The sequence below is a fragment of the Procambarus clarkii genome, chromosome 26, assembly GCF_040958095.1.
Source record: "Procambarus clarkii isolate CNS0578487 chromosome 26, FALCON_Pclarkii_2.0, whole genome shotgun sequence".
Lineage (NCBI taxonomy): Eukaryota > Metazoa > Arthropoda > Malacostraca > Decapoda > Cambaridae > Procambarus > Procambarus clarkii.
In genome coordinates, this window is record NC_091175.1 from 7,758,804 (window position 1) to 7,779,833 (window position 21,030).

The 21,030-nt window shown below is 47.7% G+C and overlaps 1 protein-coding gene across 4 annotated transcripts in view; it reads right to left on the reverse strand.

The window, feature by feature from the left end:
- Nucleotides 1-21,030, reverse strand: part of Egfr (epidermal growth factor receptor) — a 329,685-nt gene that overhangs the window by 82,335 nt on the left and 226,320 nt on the right. The window contains exon 1 of one of the 4 annotated variants that reach the window (XM_069331830.1): nucleotides 10,205-10,219. The exons of the other annotated variants lie outside the window; for them this stretch is intronic. Within the exon in view, the coding sequence (XP_069187931.1) occupies nucleotides 10,205-10,214 (10 nt within the window). The 5' untranslated portion in view covers nucleotides 10,215-10,219. Of the gene's footprint in view, nucleotides 1-10,204; nucleotides 10,220-21,030 lie in introns of those variants that run through there. 4 annotated transcript variants of the gene reach the window in all.

Below are 21,030 nucleotides of genomic sequence, written 5' to 3' on the forward strand. Positions count from 1 at the left end.
ATTCATTTACAACGTTATATACCCGAATTTACAAAGGGGGGGGGGGGGGGAGAGCACCCAGATAACTAACTCCTACCCCCCTCTATACCAGCCCCTCGAGGATTGTCACCTATTGTTTACCCTCATTTACAAATATTTTAGCCCTCATTTACAAATATTTTAGCCCTCATTTACAAATACTTTAGCCCTCATTTACAAACATTTTAGCCCTCATTTACAAATATTTTAACCCTCATTTACAAATACTTTAGCCCTCATTTACAAACATTTTAACCCTCATTTACAAATACTTTAGCCCTCATTTACAAATATTTTAACCCTCATTTACAAATACTTTAGCCCTCATTTACAAATATTTTAGCCCTCATTTACAAATATTTTAACCCTCATTTACAAATACTTTAGCCCTCATTTACAAACATTTTAGCCCTCATTTACAAATAGTTTAACCCTCATTTACAAATAGTTTAACCCTCATTTACAAATAGTTTAGCTTCAATTCAAAAATTTCGCTCTTATTTACACATTTTTTTTAATCATTTACATATAATTCAGCCTAATTTACAAGGGGGTTAAGCGTGACCTTGCGTCCAGAGCTCCTACTCCCGCTGATCAATCTGGCTATGATTCAAGACGTTGGCATTTCCTGGCAACGGGAGCAACAACAACAACACCTTTCTCGATACAATTCACACTACAGTAGGCTGGATACAATACACTTGCTACGACGATTAATACAATATCAAACGACTGAACATTTATGCAGCACTGGTGGTAGATTGTAGAATACATCGAGAGCAAAAGTGTAGGAGAATACAGCAAATAAAAAACCCGGGATAACACTAAATACAACACCTGATTTAATACTAAATACAACATGTGATATATTAGGGTGATGTCACTGCCACTCATAATACATCATACAACGCTAGTTTGTGAAAATATATATATATATATATATATATATATATATATATATATATATATATATATATATATATATATATATATATATATATATATATATATATATATACAACAGTGAGATTATACAGCAACCCGTTCTCGCAAATTTAATAAGTCAATATTGACTTATTAGTTGCGTGCATAGGTGACATACTAAACATAATAGTTTCCCTTGAAAAGCTTCATAGAAAACACCGACCTTACCTAACCTACTTAGTATGTTAAAATAAGCATCTTATAGCTTCGTAATTACAATTGTTACTTAACCTATTATAGGTATAGGTTAGGTAATAATTGTAATTACGAAGCAATAAGATGCTTATCTTAACATACTAAGTAGGTTAGGTAAGGTCGGTGTTTTCTATGAAGCTTTTCAAGGGAAACTATTATGTTTAGTATGTCACCTATGCACGCAACTAATAAGTCAATATTGACTTATTAAATTTGCGAGAACGGGTTGTATACAGTTATGGTAACGGGTGGCTGTTGTTGTTGTTGTTGTTGTTGTTGGTGGTGGTGGTGGTGGTGGTGGTGGTGGTGGTGGTGGTAACGGATGGTGGTTATAGTTTGTTGTTGAAGAACACTTCCTCCCAACATCCCACAGCAGTCCTCCCCCACACCTGCCCCCCCCCCCACAGCAGCCCTCCAAGCACCCTAATACACTCGTCACTAAAGTGTATCATGAAAGCACTTGCTGCGTATTCTCCTTCCTTTGCCACTTTCTCCTGATAAATCCCTTCCCTTCATTTCCTTGCCCAGTACTCTATTACCCCCTTTTACTCACTCACTCATCTACTCACACACACTAGCTCCGTTTCCTCCCTAACTCACTCGCCGAGTTCCCCTCACACTGATCTACTCATAGGTTTGACACTCATCGAGTCCCGAAGTTAACGCGAAGTCCCGAAGTCCCGAAGTCACGGTACCATCTCAAGGCAAGGAGTCCCCCCCCCCACCGTCTCACTCACCCTTGAGAAGCACCACAACAGCTCACTAACTCACTGTAAACATCTCCCCAGAACACGACCCCCTCGGGTACTATGTCTTCCCCGGACCTGCAGTCACAGGACCCACCAGCAACTTGAGCTACACTTACGTATCATTTCAAGAATTCTTGCAATAGTGTGTCGTACTTTTTAAATGTATTGCAACTAGCCTTTTCTGTAACGCTGGGAACCATTTCAGTAGGTTAGTATTTGTGAGCAAAGGTGTGAAAACTGGAATAAGTCGCCGCAGGATCCTTGTAGACATTGTAGAGTACTAGAGTACTACACTGGTTCACTGGTTAAGGATGGACTCAATACCCTTCAGCGAGTCTCAGCAGCTGATGCTGGAGTACAACTCTGAATCGTGTCAAGTTATGACCATAACTTGACACTTGATGATCAAAGAAACAGTAGCAATGAGGATAATGCTATGACTTGATAAGGGGGTCAGGACGTATAGTTAAAGGTGGGGCTCAGGAGCTGGAGGTGGACCCAGGAAGCAGGAGGAGGCGAGCATAGACGGTAGATTAGCGGAGGGGTGAGTGTGAGGCCGTGGGAAGCACCCCCACCACCACCACCACCACCACCCCCACAACCACCACAACCACCAACCCCCACCACCACCACCACTAACCCCCATCACCACTACCACCAACCACCAACCCCCAACCACCACCACCACCACCACCACCACAACATCTACCCTCCCCCCCCCCCCCCCCCCACCATCCAGGGTCATGTAAGGGGAAGCTCGCCCCTCCACACCTCTCCTTCACTCAACATTCAAGTGTTCTATTCCTCCTAAGTCCTTCCCTTCCCCTTCCAGTCCCTTTACCCCCCCCCCCTTCCCCCCCTCCACCTCTCCCCGCCCCTGCTCCCCCTCTTCAACTTGTCCGTTGCTCCTATTTTTCACATTTCTGTTTTTCTTCTGATCTTCCTTTCTATTTCTTTTTCTTTCCCCTCCCCATTCCCCCCACCCCACCCCCCTGCCCCATCCTCCCCCCCCCGCCCCCATTTCCGTCAGAAATAAAACGAAAAGCAATACAAAAAAACTAGACGATTTAAAGATTATTGGCAAATATATAAAAAAAAAGGTATCGCTGTTTCTACATGTGTGTCACCCGTGGGAATCCTCCTCCCAATCCCCCCGTAACTCCCCCTTTTCCGGGGGCCCTCTCTCTTTATCCTCTTCTCCTCTTTCCTGTGACGCCCTCTTCATCCTCCGCGCCATTTCTGCGTCTATTCTCTCACACCTTCTTCCCTCCAATTTCGACAATTTCTCATCCACCGCTGTCACGGCCCCCTTCGGGAGATTGACCAGGCGGGGCCTCGTTCAGTGTGGTGTTGTGTTTCCCCTTCCCCGTGATCCTGCTACTTGGGGCGCGGTACAGGTGGCTACTGGTGATGGCAGCCGGCTGGCAGAGGTGCAGGTGGTTACTGGTGATGGCAGCCGGCTGGCAGAGGTGCAGGTGGTTACTGGTGATGGCAGCCGGCTGGCAGAGGTGCAGGTGGTTACTGGTGATGGCAGCCGGCTGGCAGAGGTGCAGGTGGCTACTGGTGATGGCAGCCGGCTGGCAGAGGTGCAGGTGGTTACCGGTAATGGCAGCCGGCTGGCAGAGGTGCAGGTGGTTACCGGTAATGGCAGCCGGCTGGCAGAGGTGCAGGTGGCTACTGGTGATGGCAGCCGGCTGGCAGAGGTGCAGGTGGTTACTGGTGATGGCAGCCGGCTGGCAGAGGTGCAGGTGGTTACCGGTAATGGCAGCCGGCTGGCAGAGGTGCAGGTGGTTACTGGTGATGGCAGCCGGCTGGCAGAGGTGCAGGTGGCTTCAGCTGCAGGTGGGGAGTCTTAGATGCGAGTGTCAGGTCCCCCAGTCAAGTGACCCGTCTATCACAGTTATCCCACTACTCAGGGACCCACTATAATTAACACAGCCGTATCCCACCCTGGGACTCCTCGTCGTGCAGAACGAAGCGCCGTAAGAGCCGAGTTGAAACTGGACGCCAGAGGGGAGAAGTCCATCAGTAGCGGGTGAGAGAGAGAGCATCCGGTTGGTGTGGGTATCAGGTGGGACATTAAGATGATGGGGGCATGCTTGTTGGACCAGCCCGAGGGCCATCACACCAGAGGAAATTCCCGTCATGCAATCATGGGTTTAATTAGGGAAAGGAAGGGAATTATCAGAGGACGAGGGAAGTGCCAAGCCATTACGACTATATAGCACATGGAAGGGGTCAGGATAAGGGTTTTGGATGGGACGGGGGGTGGGGGGGGGTAGTAAGGAAGCCAACAGTGTCACAATGTATTTCAGTTCCAATTACCAGAAATAATCCACCTTAGACAGATTGTAAACATTGCCAAACAGTTTAACAGTGCAAAGCATTACTGGGAGTGCTAAGGTTGTGGGTAATATTGTGTATCAGTATTATTCTGGCCGTTGTTGTAAAAGTAAGTTGAAAATGTACCCGAAGTACATATAATATATTTAAAAATATATATAAAAACAATACTTCTCTCGCTCAAACAGCTATAAAGCGACTCATCATTGACTGCGCAAGCACAACTCGACCCCCATGTCCAAGCACACACACACACACTTTAACACAATTTTTTTTAAGAGACAAAGACAATTCAATTATATTCTGGTGACTCGTGAATGCAGTCACGGCATTAAGAGCAGGTAACACCCACAACCTAAACACACCAGCATGTGACATTCGAGTAACACCTTTCTCCTGACAGGATGAACAACCCAGCGGGTTTTCTTCCTATTGGGGAGTGTTGTACATGCTGCTATGGAGCTAGCATAGCGTGGCGTAGAAATAGCCTAAGCTACTCTATCCCTTTGAGATATATTTCTTTCTTGTCTCAATAAACATGATATTGTTGACATGCTTACAAAAAGCAGCCCGTAGCAAACCAATAGTAAATATTAATGTAAGGGTTTTATCTAAGAGATCTAAGATCTAAAATCACTCTTAGATTTTTATCTAAGAGTGTCTAAAACAAGCAAAAATATCCAAACAAACTCTTACGTATCTTACACGCAAAGACTTGAAAGCTGCGGCGTTTGATATTACGATGGATGTCGTGAGATAATGCAAGTGTTCCGTGAGATGTTGCAAGTGTTCCGTGAGATGTTGCAAGTGTTCCGTGAGATGTTGCAAGTGTTCCGTGAGATGTTGCAAGTGTTCCGTGAGATGTTGCAAGTGTTCCGTGAGATGTTGCAAGTGTTCCGTGAGATGTTGCAAGTGTTCCGTGAGATGTTGCAAGTGTTCCGTGAGATGTTGCAAGTGTCCCTGAGACGTTACAAGTGTCTCAGATGTTGCAAGTGTTCCGTGAGGTGTTACAATAGGCCGTAATAGACCAATAAGTATAAATATTTCTAGAGGAAAAAAATGATTTTGAACATTATCTTCAAGGATGTTCAATGTTAACTGGTTTTCAACCCCCCCTCCCCTCCCCTCGAGTCGAGATGTTTTGAACTCTTTGGACGTTATGTGAACACTGCAACACTTGAAGACACTCTTGAGACCATCATGTAATCTCACCGAAGGAGTTCATGACCTCGCTAAAGCAGTCTAATCACCTAGTTCTGTGGTCAAGTGCTGAATGACCCCCACAATGTACTTGACCCACTCTCTTAGCCCTGTCCGTGGGAGACACACTTAAATGCCAAGGTGTTGGTTAGCACTGTCGCTAAATGGCTAAAAACACACACACACACACAGAGGTGGCTGAGTGGACAGCGCTCGGGACTCGTAATTCTAGCGCCCGGAGATCGATCCCCGGCGATGACGAAAGTAAAGGGGCAGAATTTCTTTCGTCCTGATGTGCCTGTTAACCTAGCAGTAAATAGGTACCTGGGAGTTAGACAGCTGTTACGGGCCGCTTCCTGGGGATGTGTGTGCGCGCGCGTGTAAGAGAAATATATGTAGTAGACATAACTGAGAAAAATAGAGTGGTTAGAAAGGCGGGGTCCAGGAGCTCGATTCTGCAGACACAAATAGTAAATACACACCTACGGTTGTGAGGATCTGAGGTCCTCGCGGCCGAGTGGACAGCGCTCTGAGGTCGTAGTCCTATGGGCCTGGATTCGATTCCCGGTCGATGCAGAAACAAATAGGCAGTGTTTTCTTTCACCTAATGGCCCTGTTCACCTATCAGTAAATCCAACCCATCCTCCTGTTTAGAGAGTAGTTATTGTAACTATGTAACTATTGTAACTATGTATTGTAACCATAGTACAAAGATTGACGTACTAAGGAATTAGAGAGTAGAATTTGGTACTATTCACTTTATAAGAGTCCGACAAGAAAAAAAAAAAAAAAATACTTAAGTATAGCACACACGTGTACTATATTAGGCCTCAGATATCGTGAATTAGGCCTAGGAAGGTTAGGTTAGTTAAGTTTGTCTTTGCAACGTAAATATAAAATATTCATGCATACTCCAGGATTGGTCTTACATACGTGGTATACAAGGTTATGAATGATTCTTTACACAGGTTTCTGAAGGCAGTTCTGATGTTATTAACCAACCTCGCATACGCCGCTGATGTTATGATACCTGGTTGATACCTGCTTGATGGGGTGCATGAGTCTATGAGTCTCCATACGTGCATGAGTCTATGAGTCTCCATACCTGCATGAGTCTATGAGTCTCCATACGTGCATGAGTCTATGAGTCTCCATACGTGCATGAGTCTATGAGTCTCCATACGTGCATGAGTCTATGAGTCTCCATACGTGCATGAGTCTATGAGTCTCCATACGTGCATGAGTCTATGAGTCTCCATACGTGCATGAGTCTATGAGTCTCCATACGTGCATGAGTCTATGAGTCTCCATACGTGCATGAGTCTATGAGTCTCCATACGTGCATGAGTCTATGAGTCTCCATACGTGCATGAGTCTATGAGTCTCCATACGTGCATGAGTCTATGAGTCTCCATACGTGCATGAGTCTATGAGCCTCCATACGTGCATGAGTCTACACTGACAACTGCGAGAGAGCCATCGACCGCGTGGCCTCAAAGAAGCTGCCGTGCCTCTCTGGGGGTTATACACAGCCACCTGGGGCGTCGCTGCGTGCGTGAGTGAGTGCGTTTGCGTGCGGGGCGGGCGAGCGTGGCGGCCCTTCGTGCCCTCCTGTGCGTGAGGGGTGTAGCCGCGCATGAGTGCGTCGCAGTCCGTTCGTAAACGTGTATCTATGGGCGCTCCTGCGACATGCGCACGCACACACGCATATATACACATGTTCCATCTGTGTCCCCCCCCCCCACTTGTGGTACAAGCACAAGGTTCCTGCACCTGATGCGTCTCTTCACCCACTAGTTAGTAAATCACCTTGTCTTCTTACTGACCCACACATAGATCAGAGAACAAGTTGAATTTTCACGGCTGATGCAATAACGAAAGAACGAAAACATAGAACAACGTGGGTGTTCTAGTTCGTTATTTTTTGCTAATAGGTCCATATTTTTTTTAGCAATGGAATACTCCGTTCAAATTGCGACCTATCAGCAAAACGCAAGCACCGCGGTATTCACATTTTCTATGCAACAGCCTCGATAGGTTGGGTGGGTTGCTTGGGTGCGTACGCTTCTGGATGCGCAAAACGGTTCGATATTTAACGAAGTGGCCATTTGTGAGACCGGGCTATATAACAAGGGGGGGGGGGGGATATTAAAAGATATTAACTCATATTGGATATCATTTTGATGAGCACTGGATATAACGATATTGGATATCATTTTGAGATGAGTGGATTCAGAGGAGAAGCAGAGTGTGTGGGACAAGTTTGGCTGGAGACACAGGAAGGGGGGGGGGGCGCTGGGTTGTTCCTTCTAACGTCTCTGTGGCTCATGTGGGTACTCAGTCTCCACCTGTTTCCCCTTGTTCACGTACCGCCAGTGTTGAATAGTTTATCCTTGTTTACCCGGTCGATTCCCCTGAGGATTTTGTAGATTGTGATCATGTCTCCCCTTACTCTTCTGTCTTCCAGTGTCGTAAGGTGCATTTCCCGCATATGTGTGTGTGTGTGTGTATTTATCTCTCAGGTACCTATTTACTGCTAAATGAACAGGGGTATCAGGGGTGAACGAAACTGCCCATTTGTTTCTGCCTCGGCCGGTAATCGAACCCAGGCCTTAAGGACTACGAGCAGTGTCCACTCAGCCACGAGGCTCCTGGTTACCCCACACATTACCTGTGTGTGAGTCTTTCCTTAAAAAACATTAAAGAGTAAACGACATTTAACAACCTGGGAAAGTTGCCCCCCTAACACGCGTTATATCAACACTAAACACTAATCGCGACACCCAATACGATAAATGCCCACTCGTAAAGTGTTCAGTCCCCCCTACAAGCGTTCAACAGTGGCGGGCGCATCTGGGCCGCCAGGAGGCCAGCTGGCAGCCAAGCGCTACACTTACCCTCCTCGTAATTGGCCAAAGGAGCCACAACACCCTTTTGAGAAACCTTATCCTATTGGTCTTGAATGAGGAGGGGCGGGGCTTGTCAGCAGCGGCGACAACAACACTCACGAAACCCGATACCATTGGCACTTCAACACAGAAGGGGGCGGGGCATGGCGGTTACAACAACAGCGGGAAATTCAAACTCGCGCGGTTCAAAACAGCATACAACTGAATTATCCGTTGGGATCTTAAGGTCGATGTTTTCACACACGAAGTATGGTGACACAGTTGTTACGATAAGAACGCAATAGCCTTAACTTGTCCCGAAAATGGCAGCTGTGTTGGATGCTGCTAAAATGACCGCGGGTCGCCTGGCAGCGGTGTGAAGGTGGGAATATTCACAGCTGCAAAGTACGAACAATAACAGTAGCCTGTCTCCTCCTCCTCCCTTCCTGTTCTGGGAACATGGGCCTCTTAGAGGTTCTTGTCATCATGGTTGGGTGTTTGTGCCTCTGAACCCACGGCTTGTGTTCTCCAAGCTGCGGTAACATGTGTGTGTTCTCTAAGGTGTTGTTGTTGTACCGCGTTCTTTTCTAAACTGGAAAATCTTGGTTTTAGAGCATAGCATTTCATATATCTAACCTTCGAACCTAAAGCTTTGATCAGTTCTCCAAGCTTTGAGGCTAAGTTTTGATCAGTTCTCCAAGCTTGAGCCTAAGTTTTAATCAGTTCTCCAAGCAATGAAACTCGGCTACAAGTTAAACAAAAAAACTTGCTTTCCGTGTTAGGGGCCCCGATATGAGAGCTTGTCTTGCAATCCTCATGCAACAGTGTGAAACTTAAAGGATCATTTCTCAGGTGTACTCATTGACATTACCATTCTTAATGTCAGTACCAGAAATCAACATCAAGACAGAGTGGACTTAAAGTAATGACATTTCAGCAACGGTCTTCTTCTCTATGACATCTTCCTCCTTCCTGTTAAAAGACTGAGGGAGAAAGACAGGCAGGAAGGAAGGGCGTGGTGGAGGGAGGGAAGGAAGTCCTCTACCACACCAGTTCAACCGTTGTGTATTGAACGTTTCACCTTACTGGTTAGGACGCTTGAGCGATGTGATCAATCTGGTTGTGTGTACAGGAGCATTGAAGAGCGTGGGAAGGGAGAGGAGGACGGGAGACAAGGAAAAACGTAAGGATAAAGATGCCAGGTGTAGTAAGGAAGAAGGAGGAGAAGGAAGGAGGAGGGCGTGCTAGGAGGTCCAAACATGGGTCTGGGCCCCCTACCTCTGCATTACTCACCACTAATCAGATAGCAGTGAGGGCGCCCTCTCTCGCTTGATCACGGCGCTAACTGTTCCCTCTCACTCTTAACAACCACCGGACCACTCCACCGTTTTCTGATTATGACGTTAACTCACCTACTTAATATTCATGCCACCATCTTCTGCTCTTCTGGCACCACATGCTCGCTAATTACTGTTAACAACCTCATTCTTGTTTACTCAAGACATCAGCATCTTCAACATATACCATGACGTGAAAACCTCTTTGTTACCTGTTAACTGACCACGACACAATAGGCCTAGTGAAGCACACCAGACTGAATTAATTGAAAATGCAACAAGTTAGACTAAGTCGAGACTTACCTTGCAGGTGAGTGCAAGCTAAGAGCCACCTGTTGCAAGTTTGTCAACACAGCAGCTTGCTACCCGCCATCAGGCTTTTCTAACCGTCTGGGTTAATTAATTTTTGAGAGTATAATTAAATACTTGACCTGATTTCGCGCGACAACTAACAGGGAGTAACAGCTTGTTACCCAGGACAATCACACACCTCTCGTCATCTTACCTGGAAAACAAAAGAAAATCATATTTGTTAAGTTCTTATAAAACATTGATGCATTAATGACTTGTAAAATCAAAACATTGTTTGTAAAATGACCCAATACAATTGTTAACGTCCATGTTAAAGCTGTAAGTAACTGTCAGGGTTCCAGTGCTAGGCCTTAGGCCTAGACCCCCTATAATTATATATATTAGTGCATTACAGATGATGCTAAACTGAACTTCAATATGTAGAAGACATAGCCCAGCCTATCAGGCCAAAGTTGGATTACGAGCACCAACAGTCTAGTATATTGAAGTCAAGGACCGGGATTCGAACCAGGGCACCCCGGAAGCAAGCATAAAGTGAAAGTGTGGCCAACTCTATTGTTTTTTGAGTAGCAAGATGAAGCTCTTTGTGTCTTGACTTGTAGTTACGGGTACACCTGGTGTCTTTACCCTCTCCATGTTCAAGTTCTTTGTCGTACCTCTTATTAAAGGTGGAGGTGGAGGTGGCTTCTACAACCTTTTAGTTGACTCTAGCTCCTGGCCCCCGCACTCTTGGCTTGCTGGTGGGCCTCAAGGCCTTGCAATCATGCGGGAGGAAGAAGGAGGGTTATTAAAGTTACCATAGTAACAGTAGTTTACTGACCAAACAGCAAGTATACTTTAGTCCTGAAAATGGTCCAGGATCCAAGTAAACTCCGGGTCTGAACAGCGAGAAGTGGGGGTGGGTGCTAGGGAGGACCTTTCAGTATGTTTACGTGTGTTCCCAATTTCCACCCATATCCTCTTTTCCTATTTTCTTTCAATTCGAACAAATTGTCCGTGTCCACACTGTCTATTCCCCCCTCTGTATTTTGTATGTAGTGATCGTATCCCGTCGGATCCTTCTCTCTTCTTAAGAGTTGTCTGAGTTTTCTTAATCTGTCTTCGTAGCTTAGTCCTCTTACTTCTGGTACCGAACAAATCCACAAGGGTCGTGACGAGGATTCGAACCTGCGTCCAAGATCATCCCAGACGCTGCCTTAATCGACTGAGCTACAACATAGTCAAAAGAGTTGAAACCGAAGTTCTACTGAACTTACTGGATCCTGCAGCCTCTCACAGAGACACAAACCAGGATTTTACACAACTCCTCCCTGCACTCGAGCTATGTCAATAGGCCTTTCTCCCTCTTCGCCCTTACTTCATTACACATGTGATGGATCACCTTATTGTGATTTCTCAACTCTCAAATACAAATTTGAGTATATAAAAAAAACTCTCAAATACAAAAAGAAAACAAATTTCTACTCTCAAATATCAATCTTTTTGAGTTAATGTAGTTAACATTCTCTTCTAGTGTTATTTCCTTCAGGTCTTGTATCAAACGTTCCATGATTACCATACACTTGCTGGGGGGTTGAACTCTAGCAGCCATTAATCTGCCCCCCCCCCCCCCCTCCTATAATACTCATACAAGTTTCACTGTCCTCATTAGTTTTGAATAATCTGAAAAACATGTGACTTGCACGAGGTCAACCCCCCCCCCCCCAAGGGAAGGTGGTCCACGTAGGAATGGCGGCCGTGTTGTCGTCAAACATGTTGGGCTTCTCTCGTGAGAAGAGAGCACAGCCTCCTCCTCCTCCTCGCCTTCCTAAATTGATGCTGACCTCCACGCGTTCTTCCCAACACTATGGCCACGTTCCTCAGGCCACGTTCCTCTGGCCACGTTCCACAGGCCACGTTCCTCAGGCCACGTTCCTCTGGCCACGTTCCTCTGGCCACGTTCCTCAGGCCACGTTCCTCAGGCCACGTTCCTCAGGCCACGTTCCTCTGGCCACGTTCCTCAGGCCACGTTCCTCAGGCCACGTTCCTCAGGCCACGTTCCTCTGGCCACGTTCCTCAGGCCACGTTCCTCAGGCCACGTTCCTGTGGCCACGTTCCTGTGGCCACGTTCCTGTGGCCACGTTCCTCAGGCCACGTTCCTCAGGCCACGTTCCTCAGGCCACGTTCCTCAGGCCACGTTCCTCAGGCCACGTTCCTCTGGCCACGTTCCTCTGGCCACGTTCCTCTGGCCACGTTCCTCTGGCCACGTTCCTCTGGCCACGTTCCTCAGGCCACGTTCCTCAGGCCACGTTCCTCTGGCCACGTTCCTCTGGCCACGTTCCTCAGGCCACGTTCCTCTGGCCACGTTCCTCTGGCCACGTTCCTCTGGCCGTGTCTGCGCTGATAACTGTTAACCGTATATCGGTTGTCTTCCTTTCTGAGTGGTGTGAACGTTTAATTTGGTTTCTGTACATCTCTGGGCTTCGAATTCCATCTGGTCACCTTCAACTCGACCATATGTCCGGACACTACAGTGGAGTAACTGCTGGCTCTTAAGGGTGCCTCATATTGTATGTGCTCCGCTCCTGTGTCTTATCTTGGGTAAGACCGGGGTCCAGTGGTGTTGGGGTCCAGTGGTGTTGGGGGTCCAGTGGTGCTGGGTATGTGGGCCTGTGGGCCGCTCCAAGCAACAGCCTAGTGGACCAAACTCTCATAAGTCAAGCCTGGCCTCGGGCCGGGCTTGGGGAGTAGAAGAACTCCCAGAACCCCATCAAGCAGGTATCAAGCAAGCAGTCCTTCCGTACACAAGTTAGTCTCTGTAGTTGAAATCGTCATGTATTAGGCTACTGGTGCCCCTATACCTGCGTTCTCCATAACTCTGCGACAGCATGTGTTCTGTTCTAGACCCTTGTAGTATTCCTAGACCCTTGTGGTACTCCCAGACCCTTGTGGTACTCCCAGACCCCTGTGGTACTCCCAGACCCCTGTGGTACTCCCAGACCCCTGTGGTACTCCCAGACCCCTGTGGTACTCCCAGACCCCTGTGGTACTCCCAGACCCCTGTGGTACTCCCAGACCCCTGTGGTACTCCCAGACCCCTGTGGTACTCCCAGACCCCTGTGGTACTCCCAGACCCTTGTGGTTACAGGTGGCCTCCACATACTTTTCCTGCTTCACTTGTATATCTTCCCTTCTTACATGTCCTCTAGGTGTCTCCCTTCTCCACCTGTTCTGCATCTCTTCCCTCGTCACTTGGCCTCCTCTTATTAGGAAGATCAAGTTTCCTAATAAGATCATGAGCTTCGTCGCCTTTTGGGCAACGTGGATATCGTTCTATCAACCCTTTGTTTGTAATTCCATCAGCATTAGTAGACGTTACATCAATACTGGCGTACTCATAGAGGGTCAGATGCCTTTTTCCCGCTCCAAGGAGAAGAGGTTGAGGTTAGTTGGAGCGGTCTCTATAGGTGGAAGTTATACTGTAAGTTACACCTGCTGGCTCAGGTGTGTGGAGGCTGTGGACACGTGTCCTTGCTGTGATGAGCCACAGCTGCGTCACTTGACGGGAGTGTTTGTGCTGTATGGTGTTGTTTCCAGGCGTGCCTTGACAGCTCTCCTCCTCTGCCCCCCCTCCCACCTTACCTTTCAGGTGATTCTTAGACAGGGTGTTCATTAGCAGGTAAGGAGGGGAGGAAAGGTCGCCCCGTGTCTTATCACACCATCTTGCCTCTGGGGGACGACACCACCACTACCACCATCCTCGCTCCACCTACTTTCTCCACCACCTAGCCTCCCTCTCACTATCCTACCCCCCACACTGTCTAACTCACTCTCCACCACCATTCCATTCCTGGAACTGGTCACCACTACTACCACCAGTGCCTGCCAGTAGTGGTCACCACTACTACCGCCAGTGCCTGCCAGTAGTGGTCACCACTACTACCACCAGTGCCTGCCAGTAGTGGTCACCACTACTACCACCAGTGCCTGCCAGTAGTGGTCACCACTACTACCACCAGTGCCTGCCAGTAGTGGTCACCACTACTACCGCCAGTGCCTGCCAGTAGTGGTCACCACTACTACCACCAGTGCCTGCCAGTAGTGGTCACCACTACTACCACCAGTGCCTGCCAGTAGTGGTCACCACTACTACCACCAGTGCCTGCCAGTAGTGGTCACCACTACTACCACCAGTGCCTGCCAGTAGTGGTCACCACTACTACCACCAGTGCCTGCCAGTACTGGTCACCACTACTACCACCAGTGCCTGCCAGTACTGGTCACCACTACTACCACCAGTGCCTGCCAGTAGTGGTCACCACTACTACCACCAGTGCCTGCCAGTAGTGGTCACCACTACTACCACCAGTGCCTGCCAGTAGTGGTCACCACTACTACCACCAGTGCCTGCCAGTAGTGGTCACCACTACTACCACCAGTATACCATTCAGTATATCGTGCCACAAATATAAAGTTAACAATGCAAATGACAAACTTCACTTTGGATAAGGTCAACAGCATATTCTAAACTTACGAACATCAGAACTCCACCTACGTGAGACCCGTCCTAGAGAATGCAGTCCACATGTGAACCCAAACGTCAAAAACAGCACAAGGATACTTGAAAAGGCACAGAAGCTTGTAACTAGTCTCATCCCAGAGTTACGAGAGAGAGCGAGAGAGAGAGCGAGAGAGAGAGAGAGAGAGAGAGAGAGAGAGAGAGAGAGAGAGAGAGAGAGAGAGAGAGAGAGAGAGAGAGAGAGAGAGAGAGAGAGAGAGAGAGAGAGAGACAGACAGACAGACAGACAGACAGACAGACAGACAGACAGACAGACAGACAGACAGACAGACAGACAGACAGACATACAAAATACTAAGAAGGAATGACCTGGTGGAAGAAAGGAGAGTGTTGACAAGGTGTAGCCATACACAGGAGACTATGGGTGGCAGCCTGAGCCACAGAGACCTCAGAGAGTATCCAGTGTAAGAGAGGTAGTGAACCCAAATGAACTTAACGAGCAAGTTGCACAAGCCGGATACAATCACATTTTCCTTATTAGATTTGAAAGGAAGATATTTTGAAAGGGAAATTTTGCCCTGCATTGGATTGCAGGTGAAAAGGCGGGGTCCAGGAACTGAAGCTAGAAACTGTAGACATAGATGAGAACACTGTGGAAGTAGCAGTGAAGGGAAGGGAACTATCAAGGGAAAGCGCCAAGGCATTACGACTATATAGCACTTGGAAGGGGTGTCAGGATAAGGATTTGGGATGGGACGGAGGGAAAGGAATGGTGCCCAAGCTCTTGGACGGTCGGGGATTGAACCGTGGCCGTACCCTAGGCCTGCCTCAGCTATCCAGGGCACACAAGGCCGCGGCCGTGTCCTCTAGCTAGGCCTACCTCAGCTGAGCAGAGGAATGCGGGCGTTAGTTTAGTTCATTTATTATGCACCCCATACCCATCCTGTGGGCGGTAGTGGAAAGGGTTACAGAGGCACATAATGGGCTCAGGGACTGAACCCCACAATTCATTTAGCTAAGCAAGTTACAATCTTGATGAGCTAGTTACAAAATTCAATATAAGTCATCACATCAACAATGGGTTCGAGATCGACCTCAAGTACAGGTTCTAAATTAAGCAACTGACATATGTGGAGAGCTAGTGTCAAAATTTATATGTTTGTCCTGCACACCGCCCCCTATCCAGTGGGCAGCGGTGGATAGGTTACAATCACTTAGTTACTACCTACAGTTAGCAAACTGGGGATATTTGGCTAAAATTTCTGGTAGCAGATCATTTTGAATGAAATATTGACACATCGCTGGAACATTGGTTATAGAATTGTCTCTAAATTCACGTATCTTTTCGCACTCCATCACATAGTGACGGAGGGTGTGCGAATAATTTTGTTGACACAGTTTACATTTGGTCAGGTCTACATCAGCAGATAATGAGAATTCCCAGAGATACTTGTAACCGAGTCTAAGCCGAGCAGTAGTAACATCTAGAAGTCTGCTGATTTTATTGGATGATCCATAGATGTGTGGCTCCTCTTGCATGATAGTATGATGATAGATGGAATTACTGGTGTCAATTTCACTTTGCCTCAGATCTACAAGATCTTGTTGAAGTTCTCGGTGTACAGCTGCTCTCAGATTGCTCATTGACAATCCAAGGTTACACTCAACGGCTCCTTTAAAGGCAGATTCTTTGGCTAACTTATCAGCTCTATCATGCATTCGGAGGCCAACATGAGATGGAGACCACATGAAATGGACTCTGTTACCATCCTTAATAATTTTGTTGTATTTGTGTCTAGCTTCGGACACGAGCATGTTACAGTTATGTCTTAAAGAGTTGAGAGCATTTAAGGATGATAAGGAGTCACTTACAATTAATGTATCAAGTTTTGAGACTTGTACACATTTCAGTGCAAGGATCAAGGCAAATAGTTCAGTCTGAAGGGTAGAGGCCCAGTTGTTTATACGGACTCCCCACTCAAAGTATAGGCCATCGCCCATTGTCAGGACAACTGCACTTCCAGCTGCACCCGTGGTGCGGTGTAGGGAACCATCAGTATATATAATTTGAGAGAGAGAATGCTCTGTGGACAGAGCATCAATATGGCTTAAGGCGTTGAGCTTTGCCTCAAGACGAAGCTTGGGCTGATCTCTAATTTGCTTCTTGGGTGGAAAGGGAGGGATTAAAACTGGAAAGGGTGTAACCTCCCACGGTGCAGGAAAGTGCCGTTGTTGTTTCTCTTGGTACAAATCATGAACCTGATACATTCTGAGTTGAGTTCCAGTTTTTGTTATCCATTTGGAACAATGCTGATCTTCAATAAAGAAATTCTGGAGGGCTTCTGTGCAAGGATTAGGATGAGTTAGCCTAAGCATTTTTATACCAATTTGACAGTTAATTTCAGTAACACGATCAACAACGCTCAGAATATTAAGTTCCTTTCTCATATTAAGTATCTTTGTGGTACGAGGGCACCCAAGGATTATCCTCAAGGCTTCGTTTTGCAATTTTTCAAGCCCTCCAAGCTTTCTTTCAGGCATCAAAACAAGCAGAGGTGCAGCATAATCTACTAAAGATCTGATGTATGCAAAGTACATCATTTTGACAATTCTGACATTGGCACCATAGCTTGAGTGATAACCTGCAACAGCCTTGAGAGCTCGGAGCCTCTCTTTAAACTGACGACAGAGTCTGAATACAACAGGACCGTACAGTGGCACCTCAAGGCCAAGGTATTTGAATCTGTTTACATAGTCAAGCTGGCGTGAGACCAGAAGTCAAGTGACGAGCCAGCGCCTTCCGTCTCCCCCATCTGTCGTCTGCGTCATCTTTGCCTTCCTCTTTGTCTCATTAGTTGTCTCCCTTACTTCTTGTTCCTTCGTCTCTTCCTTCATATCATCCTTGCTTGTGACAAGGATGTCACAAGCATCTTCCTTACCCCTCCCTCCATCTGTCCCACACGTACCCAAATGAGCCACAGAGATATTAGAAAGAACTTTTTTAGTGTCAGAGTGGTTGACAAATGGAATGCATTAGGGGGTGATGTGGTGGAGGCTGACTCCATACACAGTTTCAAGTGTAGATATGACAGAGCCCGATAGGCTCAGGAATCTGTACACCTGTTGATTGACGGTTGAGAGGCGGGACCAAAGAGCCAGAGCTCAACCCCCCAAACACAACTAGGTGAGTACACGTGCGGAGAACAGCACCCGTCAACACCGCATGCGGCCGTCAACACCGCATGCGGCCGTCAACACCGCATGCGGCCGACACCGCGCCAAACAAAACAAGAGTCGTATCCCTTAATCAGTTACATTGCCATACCCGATAAGCAGATTCACGCGTCTATGATCCCTTATTGCAGGTGAGTGTTGTGGCTGAGTGTGAGGACAAGGGTGTTTGTGTGTAGGTGGCGCTGGTAGTGACTCCTGATCTTCATATTTGGCGTCATGTGTCCTGTCAATCCTTGTGATGGATTAGCTAATATCTCTCCCTGTACATTCCCTCTGTTGATTTACCTCTAAACAAACGTGGTGTTCTCTAACTTGTTCTATCTCTTGATTTACGAATTGGTACAGAAAATGCATCGAAGGGACGCATTGCTTTTTCGTTCCATAGTGTGATTTGATTCCGTTTTATATATATATAAGAGAAGTTCCGGATCAGCCGGGCTATGGTGGGTATGAGGGCCTGCGGGCCGCTCCAAGCAACAGCCTGGTGGACCAAACTCTCACAAGTCGAGCTTGGCCTCGGTCCGGGCTTAGGGAGTAGAAGAACTCCCAGAACCCCATCAACCAGGTATATGGATTCCGTTTTTAAATTTTCATTTTTTTTTCCATAGCGCAAGAGCTGGAACTTATTTTCATTACACATCATATTATTATCTGTAGTCTGTTCTGTAGACTTGCTACAAACGTACAAAATACAAGGTGCTAACCTAATGAGAAACGCACCAACCCAAGCCTCCCACCTAACCTAACCTACCGATGCATGGAAAACGTGGATATCTACGAGCCGCTACTTTTCACATAGTGCCTCGTAATCTGAACGTTCGCGACCACAACCTACATACTGAGACGTGTGGTTGTTGCTATTTCAGACTTAGCTACTCAGAACGAAGTGTCCATGTAGCACGGGCTATGGTGAGCCCGTAATGACGCGTGGTGACTGCGGTCTCCTAAAATACTTTTGTTTACATCAATAAACAGGTTTAGCGCTGGTTCCTACCATTCGTTCCGCAGATGTAGACTAACACGCAGCAAATCAATCCCGACCACAAAAGGGAATCGAGCAATTAACTGGTTCTTCTCTGCTACAATGTTTCATAGTCAGCGATTTCTTTGGAATAACGAGGAGTTAAACGGGCGAGTAGCGGGGCCATGACCACACTGGTCCATGGCCACACTGGTCCATGGCCACACTGGTCCATGGCCACATTGGTCTATGGCCACACTGGTCCATGGCCACACTGGTCCATGGCCACACTGGTCCATGGCCACACTGGTCCATGGCCACACTGGTCCATGGCCACACTGGTCCATGGCCACACTGGTCCATGGCCACACTGGTCCATGGCCACACTGGTCCATGGCCACACTGGTCCATGGCCACACTGGTCCATGGCCACATTGGTCCATGGCCACACTGGTCCATGGCCACACTGGTCCATGGCCACACTGGTCCATGGCCACACTGGTCCATGGCCACACTGGTCCATGGCCACACTGGTCCATGGCCACACTGGTCCATGGCCACACTGGTCCATGGCCACATTGGTCCATGACCACACTGGACCATGGCCACACTGGTCCATGACCACACTGGTCCATGGCCACACTGGTCCATGGCCATACTGGTCCATGGCCACACTGGACCATGACCACACTGGTCCATGGCCACACTGGTCCATGGCCACACTGGTCCATGGCCATACTGGTCCATGACCACACTGGACCATGGCCACACTGGTCCATGACCACACTGGTCCATGGCCACACTGGTCCATGGCCATACTGGTCCATGGCCACACTGGACCATGACCACACTGGTCCATGGCCACACTGGTCCATGGCCACACTGGTCCATGGCCATACTGGTCCATGGCCACACTGGACCATGGCCACACTGGACCATGTAAGTCTGGAACTTTACGGTGTAAGTCTGTAACTTTACGGTGTAAGTCTCTGTGACTATTTTATGAGTAATTATTAAAAGATGCTTCGTAACACAGTAGACTTTAAACTCTTTAAAAATGATTTCGTGGTATAATTAGGGAATAAATATATATTTACGTGTCTGAGATTATTATTATAGTTGGGTGAAATTGACGAGGCCATTGGGAGGAGGTGGTGATTATATTCAACAAATACCATTCATATCTCAGCAAGATTGGTTGGTTATACATCATTATAGTGTCAAGTGATTGTAGGTGATTATCTCAAGTTATCCAATTATAACAATCCTAAGTTTAATATTTCCCGCTTGCTTGAAGCACCTCGAACCATCGTCACTGTCCCGTCACTGGTGAACCATCTTCACTGCCCCGTCACTGGTGAACCATCTTCACTGCCCCGTCACTGGTGAACCATCTTCACTGCCCCGTCACTGGTGAACCATCTTCACTGCCCCGTCACTGGTGAACCATCTTCACTGCCCCGTCACTGGTGAACCATCTTCACTGACCCGTCACTGGTGAACCATCGTCACTGTCTCGTCACTGGTGAACCATCGTCACTGTCCCGTCACTGGTGAACCATCGTCACTGTCCCGTCACTGGTGAACCATCGTCACTGTCTCGTCACTGGTGAACCATCTTCACTGTCCCGTCACTGGTGAACCATCGTCACTGTCCCGTCATTGGTGAACCATTTTCACTGTCCCGTCACTGGTGAACCATCTTCACTGCCCCGTCACTGGTGAACCATCGTCACTGTCTCGTCACTGGTGAACCATCTTCACTGCCCCGTCACTGGTGAACCATCGTCACTGTCCCGTCACTGGTGAACCATCTTCACTGTCCCGTCACTGGTGAACCATCGTCACTGTCCCGTCATTGGTGAACCATCTTCACTGTCCCGTCACTGGTGAACCATCTTCACTGTCCCGTCACTGGTGAACCATCGTCACTGTCCCGTCACTGGTGAACCATCTTCACTGTCCCGTCACTGGTGAACCATCTTCACTGTCCCGTCACTGGTGAACCATCTTCACTGTCCCGTCACTGGTGAACCATCCTCACTGACCCGTCACTGGTGAACCATCTTCACTGTCCCGTCACTGGTGAACCATCGTCACTGTCCCGTCACTGGTGAACCATCGTCACTGTCCCGTCGCTGGTGAACCATCTTCACTGTCCCGTCACTGGTGAACCATCGTCACTGTTCCGTCACTGTCCCGTCACTGGTGAACCATCTTCACTGCCCCGTCACTGGTGAACCATCGTCACTGTCCCGTCACTGGTGAACCATCGTCACTGTCCCGTCACTGGTGAACCATCTTCACTGCC